We start from the raw sequence: 25,693 nt of genomic DNA, 5'->3' as shown, positions 1-25,693 counted from the left end.
AAACTTTTAAAGCCATGACATAACTTTCTGGAATTTTCCAAGCTGTTTAAAGGCACAGTCAACTTAGTGTATGTAAACTTCTGACCCACTGGAATTGTGATACAATGAGTTAAGTGAAATAATCTGTCTGTAAACAATTGTTGGAAAAATGACTTGTGTCATGCACAAAGTAGATGTCCTCACCGACTTGCCAAAACTATAGTTTGTTAACAAGAAATGTGTGGAGTGGTTGAAAATGAGTTTTAATGACTCCAACCTAAGTGTATGTAAACCTCCGACTTCAACTGTATGATCCAGATACCTGCATCACATCTTACACCCTGGGGTTTGACACTTCCCCTACACTACCACCACACCATGTCTTGGAGGATGTATATTGGTGTAGGGTGAAGTTTCCCCTAGAAGCTGATCCTGTGTCAGTTTTCTATTTCCCCCACTAATGGTTAAGGTGATGATTGGGTGATGGGAAGCTGATCCTAGATCTGTACCTAGGGGAAACTTCATCCCGGAGCCCTAACACTACCACACCACGTCTTAAGAGTGTATATTCATGCATTTGTTGTTGTTTATTATTACATGTTGTGTACAGTGATATCCATTTGTTATAACTGGAATCCATCCTTGTGTGTAAATATGTCCTGAGAAGTTCATCCATATGTCAATTAATGTAATCTGCATGTCAACCAATGTCATTCGTATGTCATCCTTATGTCAACTAATGTCATCTGTATGTCAACTAATGTCATCTACAGTATATGTCATATGGCAAAGTTCATCCAAATACAATTGTAACCATTTTATTTTTTAAAGTGTTGGCTGTTTGACCAAAGCATGCACGAGGACACACAAACAAGACAACGCTGCTTCGTTGATGAAAATATTACCCCTTAAGAAGAGCTGACCATACTTACTGTAGATTGCTGTTTTAATTTCAATGCCAAAGGAGTATGTATACTTGTTTTGTTGAAAATTACACAGAACATCCATGCTGTGTTGGTTTTTACTGTATGCGTCCCAAACCGGACCCTCTTCCCTACATTGTGCACTACTTTTGACCAGAACACTACGGGCCCTGGTCAAAAGTAGTGCACTATGTAGGGAAGAGGGTCCCGTTTGGGACGAGGCCTGTGTATATTGACATGTATTACAGCCTACTGTACTGTTTATCGTTGTATTATAAAATCTCGCAATTATGGGGTTGGGACCAATCCAAACGTACAGTTAAGTTGAAAATTAACTTAGTCAGGTTAGGATTTACTCCTAAATCTAGAATTATACGGATGTGTATTTTGTTTTCTGTCATTTTTATTTGATTTATTGCTAAAATCTTTTTGTAAAAAAAAAACATGTGAGACGAGTACCATAATTAATAATACTATTTCAACTACCGTGCGTTCTGAGTCGTGATGTGTCTGTGTGTGTGTGTGTTCCGAGTCGTGATGTGTGTAGTGTCTGTGTTTGTGTGTGTTCCGAGTCGTGATGTGTGTAGTGTCTGTGTGTGTGTGTTCCGAGTCGTGATGTGTGTAGTGTCTGTGTGTGTGTGTGTTCTGAGTCGTGATGTGTGTAGTGTCTGTGTGTGTGTTCATGAGTTGTTGTGATTGATGTTGTCATTTAGCGTAACTAATAGTTAGGTAAACAGAGCAGAAATGAAAAATAGCGAGAGAGACTGTGTGTGTGTGTGTGTAATACACTGAACAAAAATATAAACGCAACATGCAACAATTTCAAAGATTTTACTGAGTTACAATTCATATAAGGAAATCCGTCAATTGAAATGAATTCATGAGTCCCTGATCTATGGATTTCACATACAGATATGCATCTGTTGGTCACATATACTACATTACCAAAAGTATGTGGACACCTGCTTGTCGAACGTCTCTCTCCCAAATCATGGGCATTCATATGGAGTTGGTCCCCCCTTTCCTGCTATAACATTCTCCACTCTTCTGGGAAGGCTTTCCACTAGAACATTGCTGTGGGGACTTGCTTCCATTCAGCCACAAGCATTAGTAAGGTTGGGCACTGATGTTGGGCGATTAGGCCTTGCTTGTAGGCATTCCAATTCAACCTAAATGTGTTCGATGGAGTTGAGGTAAGGGCTCTGTGCAGGCCAGTCAAGTTCTTCCACACCGTTCTTGAGAAACCATATCTGTATGAACCTTGCTTTGTGGATGGGGGCATTGTCATGCTGAAAAAGGAAAGGGCCTTCCCCAAACTGTTGGAAGCACAGCTTCATCTAGAATGTCATTGTATGCTGTAGTCTTAAGATTTCCCTACACTGGAACTAAGGGGCCAAGCCCGAACCATGAAAAACAGCCCCAGACCATTATTCTTCCACCAAACTTTACAGTTGGCACTATGCATTCGCACAGATAGCGTTCTCCTGGCATCCGTCAAATCTAGATTTGTCTGTCAGACTGCCAGATGGTGAAGTGTGATTCATCACTCCAGAGAACGAGTTTCCACTGCTCCAGAGTCCAATGGTGGCGAGCTTTACACCACTCCAGCCAACGCTTGGCATTGCGCATGGTGATCTTTGGCTTGTGTGCGGCTGCTCAGCCATGGAAATCCATTTCATGATGCTCTCGATTAACAGTTCTTGTACCGACGTTGCTTCCAGAGGCAGTTTGGAACTCGGTAGTGAGTGTTACAACCGAGGACAGATGATTTTCATGTGCTTCAGCACTCGGTGGTCCCGTTCTGTGAGCTTGTGTGGCCTACCACTTCGCGGCTGAGCAGTTGTTGCTCCTACAAACAGTTGTTTGCACTTTACAATAACAGCACTTACTGTTGACCGGAGAAGCTCTTGCAGGGCAGAAATGTGACAAACTGACTTGTTGGAAAGGTGGCATCCTATGACGGTGCCACGTTGAAAGTCACTGAGCTCTTCAGTAAGGCCCTTCTACTGACAGTGTTTGTCTATGAAGATTGCATGGCTGTGTGCTCGATTTTATACACCTGTCAGCAACGGCTGTGGCTGAAATAGCCAAATCCACTAATTTCAAGGGGTGTCCACATACTTTCTTTTAAAAGTAGGGTTGTGGCTCAGAAAACCAGTCAGTATCTGGTGTGACCATCATTTGCCTCATGCAGCGTGACACATCTCCTTCGCATAGAGTTGATCAGGCTGTTGATTGTGGTATGTGGAACTTTGTTCCACTCCTCTTCAAATGGCTGTGCGAAGTTTCTGGATATTGGCAGGAACTAGAGAATGCTGTCGTACATGTCGATCCAGAGCATCCCAAACATGCTCAATTGGTGACGTGTGGTGGGTATGCAGGCCATGGAAGAACTGGGGCATCTTCAGCTTCCGGGAATATGTACAGACCCTTGCGACATTATCATGCTGAAACATGAGGTGATGGCCGCGGGTGAATGGCACAACGAAGGGCCTCAGGATCTCGTCACAGTATCTCTGTGCGTTCAAATTGCCATCAATACAATTTGCGCCATACAATAACCCCACCGCCACCATGGGGCATTCTGTTCACAATGTTGACATCAGTAAACCGCTAGTCCACACAACGCCATACACACTGTTTGCCATTTTAATAGCAATAAGGCCCGGGGGGGTGTGGTGTATGGGTATATGGCCAATATACCACGGCTAAGGGCTGTCCTTAGGCACGACGCAGAGTATATTGGTATATTGGCCATATAACACAAACCCCTGAGGTGCCTTATTGCTATTATAAACTGGTTACCAACTTAATTAGAGCAGTAAAAATATATGTTTTGTCATACCCGTGGTATACAGGTCTAATATACCACGGCTGTCAGCCAATCAGCATTCAGGGCTTGAACCAACCAGTTTATAAATCCACATCAATGCTTAAAATACATCAGGAGAATTAGATTTGTAAAGTGTAGTTGTGCTTTAATTCAAGTGCACAGGCACCTAGCATTATTTGGTTAGCAGTGTTTCTGTAGCAGATGAGATGGAGTTTGCAAAAGAAATGGCCAATGGATTGACTCAAATAATCCGCTCCCATGTGCAGGGTGCATTTTAGAATGGTGTTTTCCTGTAAAATGCATTTTGGAACATTTTGTGCGTAGGCCTGCCGCCGTGTGCACATTGCTGCGCCTAGAATGTGAAGAAATAATAGTTGATAAACATTTGAAGCTAAACATTCTGATCTGTTCCATCAGCCTTATTAATTGATTCGGCCTATAGCTTCACTACACTATTTTGATAACGCATCAGTGGGGATTAAGAAGTGAGAATACACAATGCCCATAAACGAGTGTAGTGCGAGTACCCGAGTATACCTTCCACTAGTGTTGTCTGCTAATCCAGGACTAGTAAAGGCCTAGTGCACTACTTTTTGCGAGGGAAGTATTTTGTATTCATTTTTGTTTTAATTCAGCACCTCTACTTCCCACAGCTATGGAATCACTATCAGTGTAGCAGGAAGTACCTTCCAACAGTTGACCCGTTTCTGCCGGGCTAGAGAAAGAGGTAAAGAAAGAAGGGGAAAAGATGGATGAAAGAAAGCCCCCCCCCTGACTAGTTTGACCCTGCAAGGCAGAAAACAGATTGATGTTTTCCTAAATGTGGGTGGGGGAGGGTAAAGGGAGGGAGGGGTAAGGGAATGAATGAAGGAGAGAGAAACAGCTGATTATACATCCATGGACACAGACACACACTCTCTTTTTCTCTCCTCCATCCATCTATCATACAAGCCTTAATGAAACACTTATAAACATAAGTCTGCTATGAGGGGGTTGTGGAAAGGAAGTGGCCCTGACCTAACTCAGGAGGGAGGGAAATAAAAAGAAAGAAAAGAGAAAAAGAGGGAGAGACTACAAAGAAGAAGGCACCAACTCGACTACGGAAGAAGAGGCCTAAAATCCCCACAAGGTGTCTCTATTTAGCTCTCACGTGCAGTAAGAACGGGAATCAACAGTTGTTTGTAAGCAACTGCACAGAAGTTCTTGTAAGTACAGAATTTTTGTTCCCTTATAGGAAAGTTAGCATATTATTATATTCGTTGAGTTAATATTCAATACAGTAGAATATGATATTGAGGGGGGGGGGGGTATTCAGTATGATAAATGTGCTTTGTCAACAGTTGCATGTTTGTTGTAAGCGGGGTGAGTCAGAAGAACAGACAAGTTGAAAGTTGATCCCTTTAGCGGACCTGAGGATAACCTGATCTTTGCCACTAACACGGTTTCTTCAGCTGGTAGCTTGAAACTGTCACGTCAACATCAGTCGGTGTCGTGTTCATTAGGAACCAAACAGAATGAAACCGTGAGGGATTTAGCTGAACATGTCCGAAACGTTTATTTTCAGTTACAAAACGTTTTGTTACATTTAAAAACGGTGTGCACTAGACTATGACCTGAGCTGTCTGAACAAAGACATAAAAACAATCAACGGGAACAACTTCTATTCCAAAGAAGATGACATGGGTTTTGGCAAGCTCTGAACTTTCTGCATATGTTTTAAATCTTAACTTGTAAGAAGTGACGCGTCGTTTTCCGTAGACGTAGGATTACAAAGAAACCAACAACTTCAAACATGAGCTACGTTCAGTTCGCATGAACGTTTGCTACGTTGCGGAACGGGTTGTACTCGACACGTCCCCCCCCCCAAAAAAAACGTTCTTGTACATAATTGAACTTGTGATGTACGTTTTGTCCCGTGTGGCGGGGTGTGTTGAAGCGGTGAGTGACGTGTTTAACGCTGCAGTGGCCATGCTGACAGCGATCCCCAACCACTCCCAGTTTATCAAATGGTCGTTTAGAGCAGCACCGTTTACGTCAACGCAAAAAAACGTACTGAACGCAGACCAGGAAATGTAGTAATTTGTCTACTGTCGACAGAAATAATGAATCAATCGTCGTCACAAGACTAATATGTCACTACTTGGCTAAGCGCACACATACAAAGGTCTTGCTCTGATTGTATTCCGTGTAGGGAATGTCGATGTAGTAAAATAGAGTAGTCTAGAATTGACCATAACATACCCCGATCTGGGGGGGATTACCATATAATATTAACACTAGCCTAAACGGTAAAGTGTTTCAACTGTGTAACAATAATCAGCTGTTGCAGACAATGTTACAAATGTAGCAACAACACTTACTGTATCCGCTTATCGGTTGATCATGTGTCTAGAGTTACAGTGTAACTTGCTTACTGACTCATTCACTGATGTTGGTACATCAGCTGGTACAAGGTAGCAGCAGCCAGACGTGTGAGTAGCTACGTATAGATGTTAGTCTTGTGTGAAGTTTAGCCTACTCCGTTAGAAGGTAAACGTGTAACATATGTCAGGGAAGGGACGTTGTTATTCGTTAGAAAAGTGGAGTGTGTGTGTGGATAGTCGATTATCAGTTATCGCGTTTTTGTTATCGTTTGCATTTTTTACGACCCACCAATGTTTGTCTTCAGCATAGGATATCAAGAAATCTATTCGTTGAGCAAAATGTTTTGACTTCTCTATAGCGATATATATATAGGGCATTGGGATGCAAATCCTAAATACGTCCCGACAACTACATCTGTGTGAAGGGGAAGTAGCCTACGATATGTCAAACCGTATTTAACTTCGTCCTCTTGTCTGGTGAACTACATATTAGTCAAGCCGGGGAGAACAGTTGTAGGGAGTTTCTCATTCTTTACAAAGTAATGTTTCGATATTGGAAGAATTTATATAGAAAATACACATCGAATAACGACCGAGGTATATTCAACTTTAAGTTAATACTTATGAATATGTTGTTAATTGACAGAAACGTATAATCCAAACATTTTCTTACTCCATTAATAGGCGCTGGAATGGACAACGCTGGGTATTGCAACGAGACCTATGAAAGCCTTCACAACCCGGCTAGCGATGACGAGTTGGTCGATATAGCTGGAGTCACGCTCGATTTCTCCAACACCGAGGACGTGCCACCTCTAGACCCCGAATACGGCTCAGGTACGCGACTACACTACCGGGGGAGAGAACTAGACGCTATGAAATAATAGTTGGGGAGTCATTGCTGTGTCTGTTTTTTGTGAGTTACAACTGTTTGGATTTTGAGTGTTCGTGAGTGGGGTTAATTCAAGACATGACAGTTGTCTACAGAAACTACTTTGATAAGCTATCGCCCTCCTGCAGCACAGCTGCATGGTTCTTCATTCAAGTCGATGTGTAATCTAACTCATCTCCTCTGACAGTAGCCCGACACTGCCTGGATACTGGTGATTCTGTGATGATGTCACAGCCCCTATTAAGCCTTATTTGAAACTTGCCTTTGTGTTTCTGTGGTCAGGCCAGGGTTCATATCCATAAAGCATCTCACTCCGAATAGGAGTGCTAATCAAATTTTCTTGGTCCATGTACACATGGTTAGAAGATGTTATTGCGAGTGTAGCGAAATGCTAGGATCAGCGGACAGGGGGAGGGGTACCTAACATAGCAGGCATAAAATAAACTCCTGGAACTAGGTCCCCCACATTCTGGGCTGCGTTCAGTACGTTTTTACTTTCTGGAACATTCAATTGAAAGGAAACGGTGCTGTACTGAACGGCCAAAGTTGGGGAATGGTGTCCACATTGCCCATAAATCAGCACTCCTACTCTGAGGCTTTGTGGATAGTACCCAGGTTTCTGGTCTGTGGTCAGATTCTAACTCTTTCACCCCACTCATTCACAGAGAAGCTTCTCCACTGTAGTATTTTCTAATGTCCTCACATGGAATCATTTATTTTCTTCCGTCCAAAAGTATTTCCACAGTATAATATATTCCTTGTTCTCCGAGATGTAAATCACCAATTTAAACTGCTCTTTAAACTTCATACTCCTTCGGAATAAATGTTAATCAACGTAGCCTAGCGACAACTCCTCTGTCACACGTCTGTTACCGTGGTAATTGTCAGTCAATGATTACACCAGATCACGCTGTTCCAAGACTAAATGTTGATTTCTACAGGGTCAGGTGAGGGGGAAGGTTGGAGAGAGAGACGGGGAGGGAGACAGAGGCAGACCGATAGAGGGGGAGAGTTTAATGCAGTACTTCCCCCCCCCCTATTATACTCAATTCAACATGCTTTATTATTGGTATGACATAAGTACATATTTGTATTGCCAAAGCAGCATTGTGAACTGTGAGATTGTGGCCTTCTCCTTCATCTAAGCCTATACAAATCACCCTCCTTCCTTCCTCAGTACAGCATGTCTCCCCTCTTACGACATCTCTGACTGGAACCTACCAGTTTCTCTGGGATCCTGACTCACACATTGGCCTCGTTCCATTTCAGTCACAAACCCCTTCTCCTGGTCCCTAGTATCCCTTGAATGGTTAGCAATAGTGCTACAGGCTGTTATGAGGGCAATGTAGTCATCACCATGTTTCTTACTTCTGTCCAGTCATTATAGATCTGGGAACACTGACTGTAAAGGGCCTAGAAAGCAAGGGGCTAGTCTACAAAGAATCAAAATGAAACTGAGCCAGGCAACCACAAGAGCCTCCCCCACGTCTCACTAGTGTCACAGCTCATTGGGTCACACAGCCCATGTCACACAGCAGCAATTATGCAAAACCCCAGCCTTAATCTAGTAGAATCTATTTCCCAATGCCACCAAGCCCCTTGGCCTGTTTCCCAAGCCCCTCAACCTATCACAGGCTGGTTCCCAAGCCCCTCTCCCCAACACACTTTCTATACCATGAGTAAGTTTTTCAGAGTATTTTCAGGGCATTTTCTCCCAGTTAGTATTAGCCAGAGTGTGGCTGGTTGATTCCCAGTGAGATGGTTTGGGAGTACTGGGGACAGAAAGCGTATGAGAACCTTTTGATGGAAGGGAGTAAGATTAAGGACCCTGTCTTTCAAAGATAATTCGTAAAAATCCAAATAACTTCACAGATCTTCATTGTAAAGTGTTTAAACACTGTTTCCCATGCTTAATTAATGAACGTGCACCTGTGGAACTTGCAGGTGCCTTGGTGGAAGAGTTAAAGTTTGCTGAAAATAAACGCAGATGACAGTGAGAGGACGTTTATTGTTGTTTAGGCCCCTAGCTTTGGACGCTACTTCTCTTTTTTTCTTCTTATGCTAGTTTCTCAGATAGAACAGAGGAACTATCTGAATGGAGCTTGTAGAAATGGCAGTTCATTCTTCAGTCACATGTTTTCCTAAAGTGGACAGAGTGGACAAATAAGAATTACAGTATGCATGACTTGGGTAGTGTCCCAAATGCCACCCGACTTCATGATTTGTGCACTACATTTGACTAGAACCCTGTGACTTCACTTGTAACCAGGTCCACTACCTAGTGCATTGTTACTAAAAGGGGATACAGTGTCAGGTGAGACTTGATCCTGTTTTGTGAGAGAGTGTAAAAATGATAATTTTCTAATTAAAATCTGATCTTACATGCTGACCACACCGCTCGCGCTCCATCGCTCGCATGTTTGATTTTTGTCCACCCACACCAGATGCGATCAGGACACGCAGGTTGAAATATCAAAACGAACTATATTAATTTGGGTACAGGTCGAAACGCATTAAACATTTATGGCAATTTAGCTAGCTAGCTTTCTGTTGCTTGCTAAGTTGTCCTGGGATAAAAACATTGGGTTGTTATTTTACCTGAAATGCACAAGATCCTCTAATCCGACCATTAATCCACAAATTAAAGGGTAAACCAAGTTTGTTTTCTCGTCATCTCTCTTCCTTCAGGCTTCTTCTTCTTTGGGCTTTATATCTCACACACATGATCAATGAACCCTCCAGGTACAAACCCAAATCTGTTAACACGGGCACCCTCATAGATATCATCCTAACTAACTCGCCCTCCAAATACACCTCCGCTGTTTTCAACCAAGATCTCAGCGATCACTGCCTCATTGCCTGCATCTGTAATGGTTCTGCGGTCAAACGACCACCCCTCATCACTGTCAAACGCTCCCTAAAACACTTCAGCGAGCAGGCCTTTCTAATCGACCTGGCCCGGGTATCCTGGAAGGATATTGACATTATCCCATCGAAGAGGATGCCTGGGTATTCTTTAAAAGTGCTTTCCTCACCATCTTAAATAAGCATGCCCCATTAAAAAAATGTAGAACCAGGAACAGATAAAGCCCTTGGCTCTCTCCAGACCTGACTGCCCTTGACCAGTACAAAAACATCCTGCGGCATTCTGCATTAGCATCGAATAGCCCTCGTGATATGCAACTTTTCAGGGAAGTTAGGAACCAATATACACAGGCAGTTAGGAAAGCTAAGGCTAGCTTTTTCAAACAGAAATTTGCATCCTGTAGCACAAACTCAAAAAAGTTCTGGGACACTGTAAAGTCCATGGAGAATAAGAGCACCTCCTCCCAGCTGCCCACTGCACTGAGGATAGGAAACACTGTCACCACCGATAAATACACTATCATTTAGAATTTCAAGAAGCATTTTTCTACGGCTGGCCATGCTTTCCACCTGGCTACCCCTACCCCGATCAATAGCCCTCCACTCCCCACAGCAACTCGCCCAAGCCTCCCCCATTTCTCCTTCACCCAAATCCATATAGCCGATGTTCTGAAAAAGCTGCAAAATCTGGACCCCTACATATCAGCTGGGCTAGACAATCTGGACCCTCTTTCTAAAATGATCTGCCGAAATTGTTGCAACCCCTATCACTAGCCCGTTCAACCTCTCTTTTGTATCATCTCCGATTCCCAAAGATTGGAAAGCTGCCACGGTCATCCCCCTCTTCAAAGGGGGAGACACTCTAGACCCAAACTGTTATAGACCTATATCTATCCTACCCTGCCTTCTAAGGTCTTCGAAAGCCAAGCTAACAAAAAGATTACCGACCATTTCGAATCTCACCGTACCTTCTCCGCTATGCAATCTGGTTTCAGAGCTGGTCATGGGTGCACCTCAGCCACGCTCAAGGTCCTAAACGATATCATAACCACCATTGATAAGAGACATTACTGTGCAGCTGTATTCATCGACCTGGCCAAGGCTTTCGACTCTGTCAGTCACCACATTCTTATCGGCAGACTCAGCAGCCTTGGTTTCTCTAATGACTGCCTCTCCTGGTTCACCAAATACTTCTCTGATAGAGTTCAGTGTGTCAAATCGGAGGGCCTGTTGTCCGGACCGCTGACAGTCTCTATGGGGGTGCCACGGTTCAATTCTCGGGCCGACTCTCTTCTCTGTATACATCAATGACATCGCTCTTGCTGCTGGTGATTCTCTGATCCACCTCTACGCAGACGACACCATTCTGTATACTTCTGGCCCTTCTTTGGACACTGTGTTAACAAACCTCCAGACAAGCTTCAATGCCATACAACTCCTTCCGTGGCCTCCAACTGCCCTTAAATGGAAGTAAAACTAAATGCATGCTCTTCAACCGATCGCTGCCCGCACCTGCCCGCCCGTCCAGCATCACTACTCTGGACGATTCTGACTTAGAATATGTGGACAACTACAAATACCTAGATGTCTGGTTAGACTGAAAACTCTCCTTCCAGACTCACATTAAACATCTCCAATCCAAAATGAAATCTAGAATGGGCTTCCTATTTCGCAACAAAGCATCTTTCACTCGTGCTGCCAAACATGCCCTCGTAAAACTGACCATCCTACCGATCCTCGACTTCGGCGATGTCATTTACAAAATAGCCTCCAACACTCTACTCAGCAAATTAGATGCAGTCTATCACAGTGCCATCCGTTTTGTCACCAAAGCCCCATATACTACCCACCACTGCGACCTGTATTCTCTCGTTGGCTGGCCCTCGCTTCATACTCGTCGCCAAACCCGCTGGCTCCAGGTCATCTACAAGTCTCTGCTAGGTAAAGCCCCGCCTTATCTCAGCTCACTGGTCACCATAGCAGCACCCACCCGTAGCACGTGCTCCAGCAGGTATATCTCACTGGTCATCCCCAAAGCCAATTCCTCCTTCGGCTGCTTTTCCTTCCAGTTCTCTGCTGCCAATGACTGGAACGAACTGCAAAAATCACTGACGCTGGAGACTCTTACCTCCCTCACTAACTTTAAGCACCAGCTGTCAGAGCAGCTCACAGATCACTGTACCTGTACATAGCCCATCTGTAAATAGCCCATCCAACTACCTCATCCCCATACTGTATTTATTTATACATTTATTTATCTTGGTCCTTTGCACCCCAATATCTCTACTTGCACATTCTCATATATATATAATATTCTGCACATCTACCATTCCAGTGTTTAATTGCTATATTGTAATTACCTCGCCAACATGGCCTATTTATTGCCTTATCTTACCTCATTTGCACTCACTGTATAGACTTTTTTTTTTTTTTCCCCTACTGTATTATTGACTATGTTTATTCCATGTGAAACTCTGTTTGTCAACTGCTTTAATTTATCTTGGCCAGGTCGCAGTTGTAAATGAGAACTTGTTCTCAACTAGCCTACCTGGTTAAATAAAGGTGAAATAATAAAATAATATATGGCGGTTGGCAACCAACTTTAAGGTGCATTACCACCACCAACTGGACTGTGGACCTCAGTTCATCTTTCAATCACCCACATGGGTATATGCTCCTAAAAACCAATGAGGAGATGGGAGAGGCGGGACTTGCAGCGCGTCAAGCGTCACAAATAGAACCAAGTTTTATTTTAGCGCCTGGCCACGCAGACGCTCGCGAGCAGTATTGGTGCAATGATTGAATAACATGTATGTGTACATTTATTTTGCAGCGCACGCGGGCTGTGTGGTCAGCATGTTATAGAATGATAATTGCCTGAAATAGTTGTTTCCAATAATATTTGTCCTCATTACACAACTGCGTAATTGTATTTTATTATGTCTTATCAGTAGTGGTACATAGATTACATATTACAGCCAATTATCCAGCCATCTCGGGGTGTGTGTGTGTGTGTGTGTGTGTGTGTGTGCTGGAGGAGGTCCGGAGTCCATGTGATTCACTGCTACAATGTGTTTTTTAGGTTGTTGCAATGAGACGAATTGTTAATTTTTAAACTTCTCTTCTGTCAGCTGATTCAGCATACTGAGCTAACCTTACAGAGGAGCTCTATCACTCATCTCATTGGGGCTGTTTCCCCGACGCACATTTTTTAAAAAGTACTTTGAATGGACAATCTGAGGCTCAGTCTGTGCTGGGGAAACTAGAGTTTCACTTCAAGTTACAATCATTAACACAATTTTTTTTTTTTTAAGGTTGTGTGTGTGTGTGTTCATCTGTGGTCCTGGACTGAGCTGTGGCTTTCCTATAACCTAGATTTTGGGGTTCAGATCAGCTATTTTAAAACTGTGGGTTGAAGCAGAGGCTGCGTTCATCCTGATGTGATGCAGGGTCTTCCTCTGGGTAGCCTGCCCTTCATCTAGTGTGTGTGCAAGCGTGGGATTTGATGCTAGGTTCTGTAGGCGCGTCTCTTCCTTCAGCTAACCTCCTGTAAAGCTTGGCTTGCTGTACTGTATGTCTCTGTGTATATAACTGGTTTAGAGTAGTACTTGAGTACTCCATTCAAGGTTTGTATTTGTTTACTAATGATCAAATACATGTACTTGAAATTTTTCAAATGGAACTATTTAGCATGTCTCATTTGCAAGCACTGACAACATGTCAAACTCTTAAGATGCCAGGCAGGCAGACAGACATAGTTTCTCTTCCCTTTAGAAACCAGCCAGGCGTGTCCTGTCATCACCTGAGATCATTTAACCCCACAGTGACAATACAACCACTGTGTACGTTTGCACTGTAGGCCGTTGTTAGCTGCAGCCTACCTTTCTTCAGTCACATTGTGAGGTGTGATCTGATCATAGCTATGCACTGTTGGCCGTTGTTAGCTGCAGCCTACCTTTCTTCAGTCACATTGTGAGGTGTGATCTGATCATAGCTATGCACTGTTGGCCGTTGTTAGCTGCAGCCTACCTTTCTTCAGTCACATTGTGAGGTGTGATCTGATCATAGCTATGACACGTTTTGTTCATCTTTATTACAGTAGAATCAGGTTCTAGATTAGGTATGTAAATAAAGGTAATACATATGGCTAGTGTTGAGCCCTATTCTTTATACAGCACCTTCACAAAGTATTCAGACCCCTTGACTTTTCACACATTTTTGTTACGTTACAGCCTTATTCTAAAATGGATTAAATACAATACCCCATAATGACAAAGCGAAGACAGGTTTTTAGAAATGTTTGCAAATGTATTAAAAATAATAAACATTTACCTCCAGAGAAGACTGTGAGAAACTCCCCAAATACAGGTGTGCCAATAAGACTCCAGGCTGTAATCGCTGCCAAAGGTGCTTTAGCAAAGTACTAAGTAAAGGGACTGAATGCTTATGTAAATGTCATATTTCTTTGAAAAATTGTATACATTTGCAAAAAATGTCTACAAAACAGTTTTTGCTTTGTCATTATGGGGTATTTTAGAATAAGGCTATGTAACAAAATGTGGAACAGAATGTGGAAAAAGTCAAGGGGTCTGAATACTTTCCAACTGTACTGTTGAAAGTAATACAGCCCTGTCTGTCCACTATAGGTTTAGGTTCAGTCCATGGCCTGAAAACGTTCAATAACGTTTTGTTTAGATTCCTAGATAGGATGTATATAGACAATACAAAATAGACCGTAAAATAAACGTGAATACAGTGCTTTCAGAAAGTATTCTCATAGCCTTTGACTTATTCCATGATTACAAAGTGAAAACATGTTTTACAAATTTACTGAAAATAAATACATTTACGTAAGTGTTCCCAACCCTGAGTTACTACATGTTAGTATCACCTTTGACAGGGATTACAGCTGTGAATCTTTCTGGGTAAGTCTCTAAGAGCTTTACACACCTTGAGTATACAATACTTGCACATTATTCTTTAAAAAAAAATCATTTCTGTGAAGTTGGTTACTGGTCATTGCTAAACAGCCATTGTTCATCTCCTGCCATAGATCTTCTAGCAGATTTAAGTCAAAACTGTAACTAGTCTTGGTAAGCAACTCCAGTGTATATTTGGCCTTGTGTTTTAGGTTATTGTCCTGCTGAAAGGTGAATTTGTCTCCTAGTGTCTGTTGGAAAGCAGATTGAACCAGGTTTTCCTCTAGGATTTTGCCTGTGTTTAGCTTTTATTTTTATCAACAACAAAAAAACGCTTGCCGACGACAAGCATACCCATGACATGATGCAGCCGACATGATGCAGCCAAGTCCATGCTTGAAAATATGAAGTGGTACTCGGGGATGTGTTGGATTTGACCCAAACATAACGCTTTGTATTCAGGACATAAAGTTCATTTATTTGCAAAATGTTTTACTTTAGTGACTTACTGCAAAACAGGAATATTTTTATTCTGTACAGGCTTCCTCCTTTTCACTCTAATTTAGGTTAGTATTGTGGAGTAACTACAAGGTTGTTGATCCATCCTCAGTTTTCTCCCATCACAGCCATTAAACTCTGTAGCTGTTTTAAAGTCACCATTGGCCTTATGGTCAAATCCATGATCAGTTGCCGGAGAGGAAGGAAACTGGAGTTAGGAAGGATGCCTGTATCTTTGTAGTGACTGGGTGTATTGATACACCATCCAAAGTGAAATTAATAACTGCACCAGGCTCAAAGGGATATTAAATGTCTGCTTTGTTTTATTTTTACCCATCTACCAATAGGTGCCCTTCTTTGCGAGGCATTGGAAAACCGCTCTGGTCTTTGTGGTTGAATCTGTGTTTGAAATTCACTGCTCGACTGAGGGACCTTACAGATAATTATATGTGTTGGGTACAGAGATGAGGTAGTCATTAAAGAATTATGTTAAACACCATTATTGAACAGAGTGAGTCCATGAAACTTATTATGTGACTGGTTAAGCACATTGTTACTCCTGAAATGATTTAGGCTTGTCATAACAAAGGGGTTGAATATGTATTGACACATTTCAGCTGTACATTTTGTATTAATTTCTAAAAAGATAATTCCACTTTGACGTTATGGGGTATTGTGTGAAGTCCATTGAATCCGTTCTTCAGGCTGTAATACAACAAAATGTGTTTAAAGTCATCGTGTACTTTCAGAAGTGCACTAGTTTTGACCCAGAGCTCTATGGGTCCTGGTCAAAAGTAGTGCACTATAAAGGGAATAGGGTGACATTTGGGAAACAAGACTTCCACTCTGACTGACGATGGTGGCTGCTGTGTTGTTTTCAGTGGAATAACCACTGTGTTTTCACCAGGGACCGTATTGTGTTTCGCACAAAAAGCTGAAATCGCGCTGCTTCCTGTGTCACTTCCTGTTGTCGTTAGAGAGATGTTCCTTAGAGTTGTTTATGTGGTTATTTTCGCAGGCGCTAACTCTGTTTGAAATGGCACTCTATTCCTCAAAGGGCTGTGGTTAAAAGAGAATCTCCTCGCCTCCTTCTCTAAACCCATTGGACAAGGTCAGAGGGGAGGGACCTCTGGCTTTCTCATCCAATGGGTTTTGAGAAGGAGGCGAGAGAAGACAAGACAGACTGAGGAGTTGATTGTCCCGTAGGGAATAGGGTACTGTTTGGGAAACATCCTCTGCCTGTCTGCTTTGTGGAGTTTTTGTTTCTTGGGAAATGTGTCTAAGGTCAGTCACACAAATGTTATTTTAATAATGTATGTACTATTGTTTTCAAAGGCGTTATCGATATGAGTCTACAATGCACATTATTTTCTAATAATGTTCTTTCACATTTTATTTAGTAACAATGGTGTGTGTGTGTGTGTGTGTGTGTGTGTGTGTGTGTGTGTGTGTGTGTGTGTGTGTGTGTGTGTGTGTGTGTGTGTTAACAAATCCTTCTCTCCCTCCCTCCAAGGCTACGGTAATACCGGTTACTCTAATGGTATGACCGGTAACGGTAAGCTGATGGACCTACTAGATGAGCCGGTACCGGGGGTAGGGACCTACGAAGACTTCAATACCATCGACTGGGTCAGAGAGAAGAGCAAGGACCGTGACCGTCACAGAGAGGTGGGTTCATGGTCACAGCTTTCTCTATTCATCTTTCATTGGTTCCTCACAGCCATCTTCTCAGAACTCATTGGAGAAGGAAGCCCATGGCCCCTCCCCTCTGACCTTCTCCAATGAGTGTTGGGAAGGAGGCGAGGAAAGACGATGAATTGAGGAAGAGACTTTTTATTTAAATGACATTTTACCAGGTTAGTCTCACTGAGATTAAAATCTATTTTACAATAGATACCTGGCCATTATAGCAGCACTCGAAGTGTGACACATTTCCAACACAAAACCGTTTTAAAAACACCAATTTCATTGAGCAAGATGCTTTTGGACGGTGTGGTGCGTCTAGGTGAAAACATTGACATCCCCCCCCCCCCCCACTTCGTTGACCACCGTAGTTTTAACCCTCGCTATGAACTCATCCGAAGAGACAAGTGTCTGTAATTGAATGACCTTCCAGCTCAGCACGGGCCTTACACACAGTCAACAAAACACGCAGGTTGTTGCCATTTGTCCACTGGACATTGTAGGTGAAATGGGAGCTGTCTCAGTGTTGCATTAGGAATGAAAATGTACCAACGACTTTGTCTCCTAAGAGCTAAGGAAGGCCAGCCCGTGTCATGATGTCATGTTGCCATGGTCACTACAGTAACCGTGAGGACCTTAGAGGAAATAAGGGTGATGGCCTAATGAAAACTCCCTCCCTCCCGCTCTTCTCCAGATCACCAGTAAGAGTGAGCAGTCTACCTGGGCCCTGCTCCACAGCATCAGTGATGCCTTCTCTGGCTGGCTCCTCATGCTGCTCATAGGACTCATGTCTGGTGTGTGTAACTCATCTTCCTATACAGTAGAATATTCCTCTTTGCTCCTCTTTTTCTCAAACTCTGTCCTCTCTCTCCTCTCTCCAGGTGCTCTAGCAGGCTGTATAGACATCTCAGCCCACTGGTTAACAGACCTGAAGGAAGGTGTGTGTCTGTCTGGCTTCTGGTTCAACCATGAACACTGCTGCTGGGGCTCTAACCAAACCACCTTTCAAGAGAGGGACAAGTGTCCACAGTGGCAGAGCTGGGCTGAACTGCTGGGTGGTAGCTCAGAGGTGAGGAGGGTGGGAGGTGTGTGTTTGTGTGTGTGTGTGTGTAAGCATTTGTCGATCATTGAAAAATAATAACTTCCCATATTTGAGTTTCTATTTTTTTTGTGATGAATTTTCAGTTGTGTGTGAGTTCCCTCTGGTGGTGATGAGACGCATTACTTGGTGTCTACTCATGTGACCAGATTACAGTACTGTTCAACCCTGTCTTTCCTCTGTGTCCTGTAGGGGGCGGCAGCGTACAGTCATCTACCTGATCTGTTTTCTACTCTATCCATACCCAACCCTGTCTTTCCTCTGTGTCCTGTAGGGGGCGGCAGCGTACAGTCATCTACCTGATCTGTTTTCTACTCTATCCATACCTAACCCTGTCTTTCCTCTGTGTCCTGTAGGGGCGGCAGCGTACAGTCATCTACCTGATCTGTTTTCTACTCTATCCATACCTAACCCTGTCTTTCCTCTGTGTCCTGTAGGGGGCGGCAGCGTACAGTCATCTACCTGATCTGTTTTCTACTCTATCCATACCTAACCCTGTCTTTCCTCTGTGTCCTGTAGGGGGCGGCAGCGTACAGTCATCTACCTGATCTGTTTTCTACTCTATCCATACCTAACCCTGTCTTTCCTCTGTGTCCTGTAGGGGCGGCAGCGTACAGTCATCTACCTGATCTGTTTTCTACTCTATCCATACCTAACCCTGTCTTTCCTCTGTGTCCTGTAGGGGGCGGCAGCGTACAGTCAACTACCTGATCTGTTTTCTACTCTATCCATACCTAACCCTGTCTTTCCTCTGTGTCCTGTAGGGGGCGGCAGCGTACAGTCATCTACCTGATCTGTTTTCTACTCTATCCATACCTAACCCTGTCTTTCCTCTGTGTCCTGTAGGGGGCGGCAGCGTACAGTCATCTACCTGATCTGTTTTCTACTCTATCCATACCTAACCCTGTCTTTCCTCTGTGTCCTGTAGGGGGCGGCAGCGTACAGTCACCTACCTGATCTGTTTTCTACTCTATCCATACCTAACCCTGTCTTTCCTCTGTGTCCTGTAGGGGGCGGCAGCGTACATAGTCAACTACCTGATGTTCATGTTGTGTGCTCTACTGTTCTCCTTCCTGGCTGTCATTCTGGTCCGGGCCTTTGCACCTTACGCCTGTGGATCAGGAATACCAGAGGTGAACACACACACACACACACACACATTCAGCCTTTAGCTCAGTGGGCTAACTAACACAGTTTTGGTTCAGACAGACGCACTCAGATATGACAAAAGACTAAAGCTTTTTTTCTGAAAAAAATATTTGTTTGTCACTCCTGGCCTTTTTCAGTCTCATCGAACTGCGTCCAATTCTATTGAACCCTTAGAAAACCCTCTGTTTTACTTGCGTAAACATAATCCAGAGTGATAAGACTGCTCAAGGAGATATTTCAGAAAAATACAAAAACATATATATAAAAAAAAAAATGGGATACAAAAAATAGATGCAGATGTGTGGTTTACATCACTTAAAGCACAATGATATACGTAACAGACTTTTGAAGTGACTAATACTTCACCAAAAAGGAATATTTATCTTTGAAAACCTACTCTGACGTGTCAACATGAACATTGAATTTCAGAAATGTAATCACTACCAGGTGTTTAAAGCCATGCCGGGATCGCTCTCGTCTGTATTTCTGAGAAAACAGTCCCAAATGACACCCTATCCTCTGTAAAAGTCCACTAGGACACTATATTATATATGGAATCGAGTGCCGTTTGGGATGCGGCCAGTTTGTTTTGGAGTGAAGACCATATCTGTGTTATTGGGGTTGTCACTGACCTCTTGTCCTTCGAAATTGGGCTAAAACACTTTCAGTTGTAGCCACAACTACTCACACACACACACACACACACACACACACCCTAGCATCATGACGCTGGCAGACACACTGTCCAATGATATGTTTGGCTCACGCATAGAATCAGATCTGTTCCTTGTTTTTTTTGGCGGCAGAACACACACACACACACTCATTTACACACACACACACACAACGTGCCAACCCCCCCCAAAAAAAAAACGACAGTGTTTTTATCTCCCTTGTCATATTGGGCCAAATGTCACCAAACAAAACAATGAATCCCTTCATGATTTGAAATGGGGAGATGTACAATGAATCCAGGCTGTATCACAACCGGCTGTGATTGGTAGTCCCATAGGGCGGTGCGCAATTGGCCCAGCGTGGTCTGGGTTTGGCCGGGGCAGGCGGTCATTGTAAATAAGAATTTGTTCATAACTGACTCGTTAAATAAAGGTTACCTTTTTTCTCTTTTTATGCCTCAAATGGCACCCCATTCCCTACGTAGTTCCCTATTTATCTGGTGACGTATAGGGTGCCATGTGGGACACAGACCCTGTAGGAGAAAGAGACAGTCCCATTGGGACTTGACTGACATCTCAAACTGAGGTAACAGCAGTGTGAAAGCCTGTCAAAGGTCCCACATTGAACAGAGATGTTTTAAAACCCATTATTGACACATTGGTAGTGTTTTGCAACAACCACACCATTTTTAACATCGATGTCCACATGTTCACCTCTGTCTGAGTGATCGAGTTAGCATGTCTTTGTTCTGCAAACTGTCTGGTTGTGCTTTTTGGTGAGTGTGTTGTTAGTTTGGGTTTTTCACTTGGTTGTGTTTAAACGGTAGAAAACTGACTGAAACAAGGATCGACCACCTGGATGTGACCAATCCTAAACTTGTTGTTTTCATTTTTCGTTGCAAAATGATTTGCTACGGCGTGCCCTAATGAACTTGAACCAAATTTCCTTGCTTCTACAGAAGCCTCACTTGGTTTTCTCCATAACCTCCAGACCCTAACCCCCTCTCCCCTCCCGTGTCTCCCCAGATAAAGACCATCCTCTCTGGGTTCATCATTAGAGGCTACCTGGGGAAATGGACCCTGATCATCAAGACAATTACCCTGGTCCTGGCTGTCTCTTCTGGTACTGCTCTCACGCTCCGTCTTTCTCTCAAGTGCTCTCTCACTTTATCGCTCTCTCGCTTTCTCTATCGCTCTCTCGCTTTCTCTATCGCTCTCTCGCTTTCTCTATCGCTCTCGCTTTCTCTATCGCTCTCTCGCTTTCTCTATCGCTCTCTCTCTTTCCTGTTTTTTTTCTCTCGCGCTTTCTCTCTGAGCAGTAAACATTACACTCACAGAAGTGTACAGTGTTCTAACAATGTACAAATAGTTGAAGTATGAAAGGGAAAATAAAAAACCTGATAAATATAGGTTGTATTTACAATGTTTGCTGCACTGGTTGCACTTTTCTTATGGCAACTTTCTCTCTCCCTCTTTCTGCCTCTATAAACTGTACATAAACACTGACTTGTCTTTCTGCCTCTACAGGTCTCAGTCTTGGCAAGGAAGGACCCCTGGTCCATGTAGCATGTTGCTGTGCTAACATCCTCTGTCATCTGTTCACAAAGTACCGACAGAACGAAGCAAAACGACGAGAGGTGAGAGGAGGACTGATGTTTGAATCATCTCAGTAGAGATGAAATAGATAATTGTCCATTTTGTTAGAATCGTGGTTGCATCTCAATACTGTGCAGAGGCCTCCTCTTATTGTCTCCATTACCTTCATCTGAATCTTTTGTTAGTGTATAGTGATCTACCCATCTGTCCTAGGTGTTATCTGCAGCCGCAGCAGTGGGCGTGTCTGTGGCCTTTGGAGCCCCTATAGGAGGAGTACTGTTCAGTCTGGAAGAGGTAAGGGAACCCATGTCCAACTCTTAACCTGAATTATGAGACTAAAACATTAGGGTATAAGCCCGGAGATTTCAGCAATGTTACTTTTTCTTCACCAATGTTATTGTTGAGCTCTAAAATTGTAAGTAAGAGACTTGAACAAATGCTTACTACTGCGTGTATATGAAACTAGTCCTTTTGACCGGTGCAGGAGACTTCCAGACCTTCTCTCTTCTCCTTCTGTCCAGGTGAGCTACTACTTCCCTCTGAAGACTCTGTGGAGGTCGTTCTTCGCTGCCCTGGTGGCAGCCTTCGTCCTCCGCTCCATCAACCCGTTTGGTAACAGCCGACTCGTCTTGTTCTACGTCGAGTTCCATACCCCCTGGCACATGGTGGAGCTGGTCCCGTTCATCCTGCTGGGCATCTTTGGTGGCCTCTGGGGGGCGCTCTTCATCAGGGCTAATATCGCCTGGTGCAGAAGACGTGAGTAAGAGGGAGGGAGGAGGGGAGGGATGAGGGAGGAGAGAAAGACTACTTATAATGAATGACCCTCTCTGTTTCTCTCCTGTTCCAGTTTTGATTGACTAACTGATTGAATGGTTTATTAATTGATTATTAATTGATTAACACAATAATGAAGTGATGGACTTCCTCCTCTCTCCAGGTAAGACCACTCGTCTGGGCCACTACCCGGTGCTGGAGGTCTTGGTGGTAACTGGAATCACAGCCCTCCTCTCCTTCCCTAACAGTTACACCAGGATGAGTGGGTCAGAGCTGATCTCAGAACTGTTTAATGACTGTTCTCTACTGGATTCCTCACAGCTGTGTGACTACAACAGCTCTGAGAACAGGTACTAACTGGGGGAGGGAGTGTGTGTGTTTTTAAATGTTGTCAACTAATATTTACTTATTTAATTCCTTCAGGTCTGACTCTGGTGTGTTTACTGCCAGCCTCACTGATAGGGCGTTCAGTAACACACTCCCTGATAGGCCAGCTGGACCAGGTGTGTACACAGCGCTATGGCAACTGGCACTGGCCCTCTTCTTCAAGATGCTGGTCACCGTGGTTACCTTCGGCATGAAGGTAGGTATGGGATAGGAGGTGGATTGTGTGATTTTTACTTTTTTTTTTAAATCTTGTTTTACATATCTTTTTTTTATAAAAAATATATATTCTCTGATCACCTTGTCCGAGCCAGGACAGCCCATAGGGTAGGAGCCTCCTGTTTCTGTAGTGAGGCAGCTTGTTGTACAAGTACACCCCCTGGCTAGGACACTAGTAACAGCAAGAAGGACAATCATTATTTGACAATTTGGTCCATGCTCATCCACTCACTCCATCTCTCCAGGTTCCTTCCGGTCTCTTCATCCCCAGTATGGCTGTAGGGGCGATAGCAGGCAGACTACTGGGAGTTGCCATGGAACAGATGGCGTTAAACCATCATGACTGGCTCATCGTCAAGGGCTGGTGCTCGTCAGGGGCGGACTGTATCACACCAGGGCTCTACGCTATGGTGGGGGCGGCTGCATGTCTGGGTGAGGAGGTCACTAGAATACTACAGTGGGGTTAGACCACTATGGTGGGGTTGCTGTGTGTCTGGGTGAGGAGGTCACTAGAATACTACAGTGGGGTTAGACCACTATGGTGGGGTTAGACCACTATGGTGGGGGCGGCTGCATGTCTGGGTGAGGAGGTCACTAGAATACTACAGTGGGGTTAGACCACTATGGTGGGGTTGCTGTATGTCTGGGGTTTATCTTAGTGGTTCAAATCACACTTCTATAGTGTTCCTTTTTAGTATGTAGTAGTCAGAAGTGTCTTCACTAACTTGTTCCCCAAGATACTGTCCCATCCCTCTTTCCCTCCCCCCTCTTGACGAATACCTTCTCCCCCCCTCATGACGAATACCTTCTCCCCCCCTCTTGACGAATACCTTCTCCCCCCCTCATGACGAATACCTTCTCCCCCCCTCTTGACGAATACCTTCTCCCCCCCTCATGACGAATACCTTCTCCCCCCCTCATGACGAATACCTTCTCCCCCCTCATGACGAATACCTTCTCCCCCCTCTTGACGAATACCTTCTCCCCCCCCTCTTGACGAATAGCTTCTCCCCCCCTCTTGACGAATACCTTCTCTCCCCCCTCTTGACGAATAGCTTCTCTCCCCCCCTCTTGACGAATAGCTTCTCTCCCCCCTCTTGACGAATACCTTCTCTCCCCCCCTCTTGACGAATACCTTCTCTCCCCCCCTCTTGACGAATACCTTCTCTCCCCCCCTCTTGACGAATACCTTCTCTCCCCCCCTCTTGACGAATACCTTCTCTCCCCCCCTCTTGACGAATACCTTCTCCCCCCCTCTCTTACGAATACCTTCTCCCCCCCTCTCTTACGAATACCTTCTCCCCCCTCTGACCAATCCCTCCTTCCTCTCTCCAGGTGGTGTCACCCGTATGACCATATCGCTGGTGGTCATCATGTTTGAGCTGACCGGCGGTCTGGAGTACATCGTTCCTCTGATGGCTGCGATCATGACCTCTAAGTGGGTAGCGGATGCGTTGGGTCGTGAGGGGATCTACGAAGCCCACATCCGACTCAACGGTTACCCCTTCCTGGAAACCAAAGAGGAGTATGGACACAAGGTAAGTCTTTAGATTTATTTTTGTCAGGGAGCATGAATCACAGACAGATTCTTGCTGCTAATTCTCATCCGAACAAAGTTAGATTGCTTTATGTTGTAAAAGTAGCATTTTTCTTGTCTTTCATTTAGCCTATATAGAGCTTTGAGGTTCCTCTGATCCTATCTTAACTCCTCTCAGACCCTGGCTCAGGACGTGATGCGCCCTAGGCCATCGGACCCTCTCCTAGTCGTGCTCACTCAGGAGGGTATGAGTGTAGGGGAGATAGAAGGGGTGATGGCAGACACTGACTACAGTGGCTTCCCCGTAGTGGTGTCACAGGAGTCTCAGAGACTAGTGGGCTTCGTACTGAGGAGGGACCTGGTCATATCTCTAGGTGAGTATCTCTGTCTATATGTGACTGTCTGTGTCTCTGTGTTTGTCTGTCTCTCTCTCTGTTTGCACAGTGTGTTTGCCAATCAGTGCCACAGGGGGTATGTTTGCCAATGGACATAGTTGACAGTAAGGTGTATCAATGTTAGACTGTGTCTGATCTGTATTTGCTAACGTGTGTCTGTTAATGTGTGATCTTCAGGTATGTGTGTCTGTGAGGCCCATTACAAGTCAGTGTGTGTTCTGCATATCACTGAGTGTACAAAACATTAAGAACACCTTCCTAATATTGAGTTGCACCCCCCCCCAGTGGTAGCCTCAAGTCGTTGGGGCATGGACTCTACAAGGTGTTGAAAGCGTTCCACAGGGATACTGGCCCATGTTGACTCAAATGCTTCTCACTGTTGTGTCAAGCTGGCTGGATGTCCTTTGGGTGGTGGACTATTCTTGATACACACGGGAAAGTGTTGAGTGTGAAAAACCCAGCAGCGTTGCAGTTCTTGACTCAAACCGGTGCACCTGGCACCTACTACCATACCCTGTTCAAAGACATTTCAATATTTTGTCTTGTCCATTCACCCTCTGAATGATACACGTCTCAAGGCTTAGAAAACTCCTTCTTTAACCTGTCTCCTCCCCTTCATCTACACTGATTGAAGTGGATTTAACAAGTGACATCAATAAGGGTTCATAGCTTTCACCTGGTCAGTCTGTCATGGGAAGAGCAGGTGTTCATAATGTTTTGTCCACTCAGCTGCACACAACTATAATGTACACTATGAATAACTCCTCCGCGTTCCCTCCCTCCCTCTACTCCCCCAATAGACAACGCCCGTAAGCGACAGGAGGGGGTGGTCAGTGCCTCGTTGGTGTTCTTCTTGGACCACGTGCCCCCCCAGCCCTTCTCCGGCCCCCCTGTCGTCAAACTACGAGGTA

At 44.2% G+C, this 25,693-nt stretch overlaps 1 protein-coding gene across 3 annotated transcripts in view; it reads left to right on the top strand.

The window, feature by feature from the left end:
* Window positions 1-4,631: 4,631 nt before the first annotated feature.
* LOC106578043 (H(+)/Cl(-) exchange transporter 5) overlaps window positions 4,632-25,693 on the top strand; it is a 30,360-nt gene continuing 9,298 nt past the window's right edge. The window contains exons 1-16 of one of the 3 annotated variants that reach the window (XM_014156597.2): window positions 4,632-4,940; window positions 6,783-6,935; window positions 16,786-16,940; window positions 17,650-17,749; window positions 17,837-18,024; window positions 19,065-19,187; window positions 20,904-21,000; window positions 21,405-21,514; window positions 21,687-21,767; window positions 21,995-22,229; window positions 22,411-22,597; window positions 22,671-22,830; window positions 23,096-23,282; window positions 24,186-24,388; window positions 24,566-24,761; window positions 25,583-25,690. In XM_014156597.2, the coding sequence (XP_014012072.2) occupies window positions 6,791-6,935; window positions 16,786-16,940; window positions 17,650-17,749; window positions 17,837-18,024; window positions 19,065-19,187; window positions 20,904-21,000; window positions 21,405-21,514; window positions 21,687-21,767; window positions 21,995-22,229; window positions 22,411-22,597; window positions 22,671-22,830; window positions 23,096-23,282; window positions 24,186-24,388; window positions 24,566-24,761; window positions 25,583-25,690 (2,275 nt within the window). In that variant the 5' untranslated portion in view covers window positions 4,632-4,940; window positions 6,783-6,790. The other 2 variants (XM_014156596.2, XM_014156595.2) reach the window with 2 other exon arrangements.

The sequence above is a fragment of the Salmo salar genome, chromosome ssa18 (genome assembly GCF_905237065.1).
Source record: "Salmo salar chromosome ssa18, Ssal_v3.1, whole genome shotgun sequence".
Taxonomy (NCBI): domain Eukaryota; kingdom Metazoa; phylum Chordata; class Actinopteri; order Salmoniformes; family Salmonidae; genus Salmo; species Salmo salar.
The sequence above is the reverse complement of the archived record's forward strand: the minus strand, read 5'-3'. Positions and strand labels throughout refer to the sequence as shown.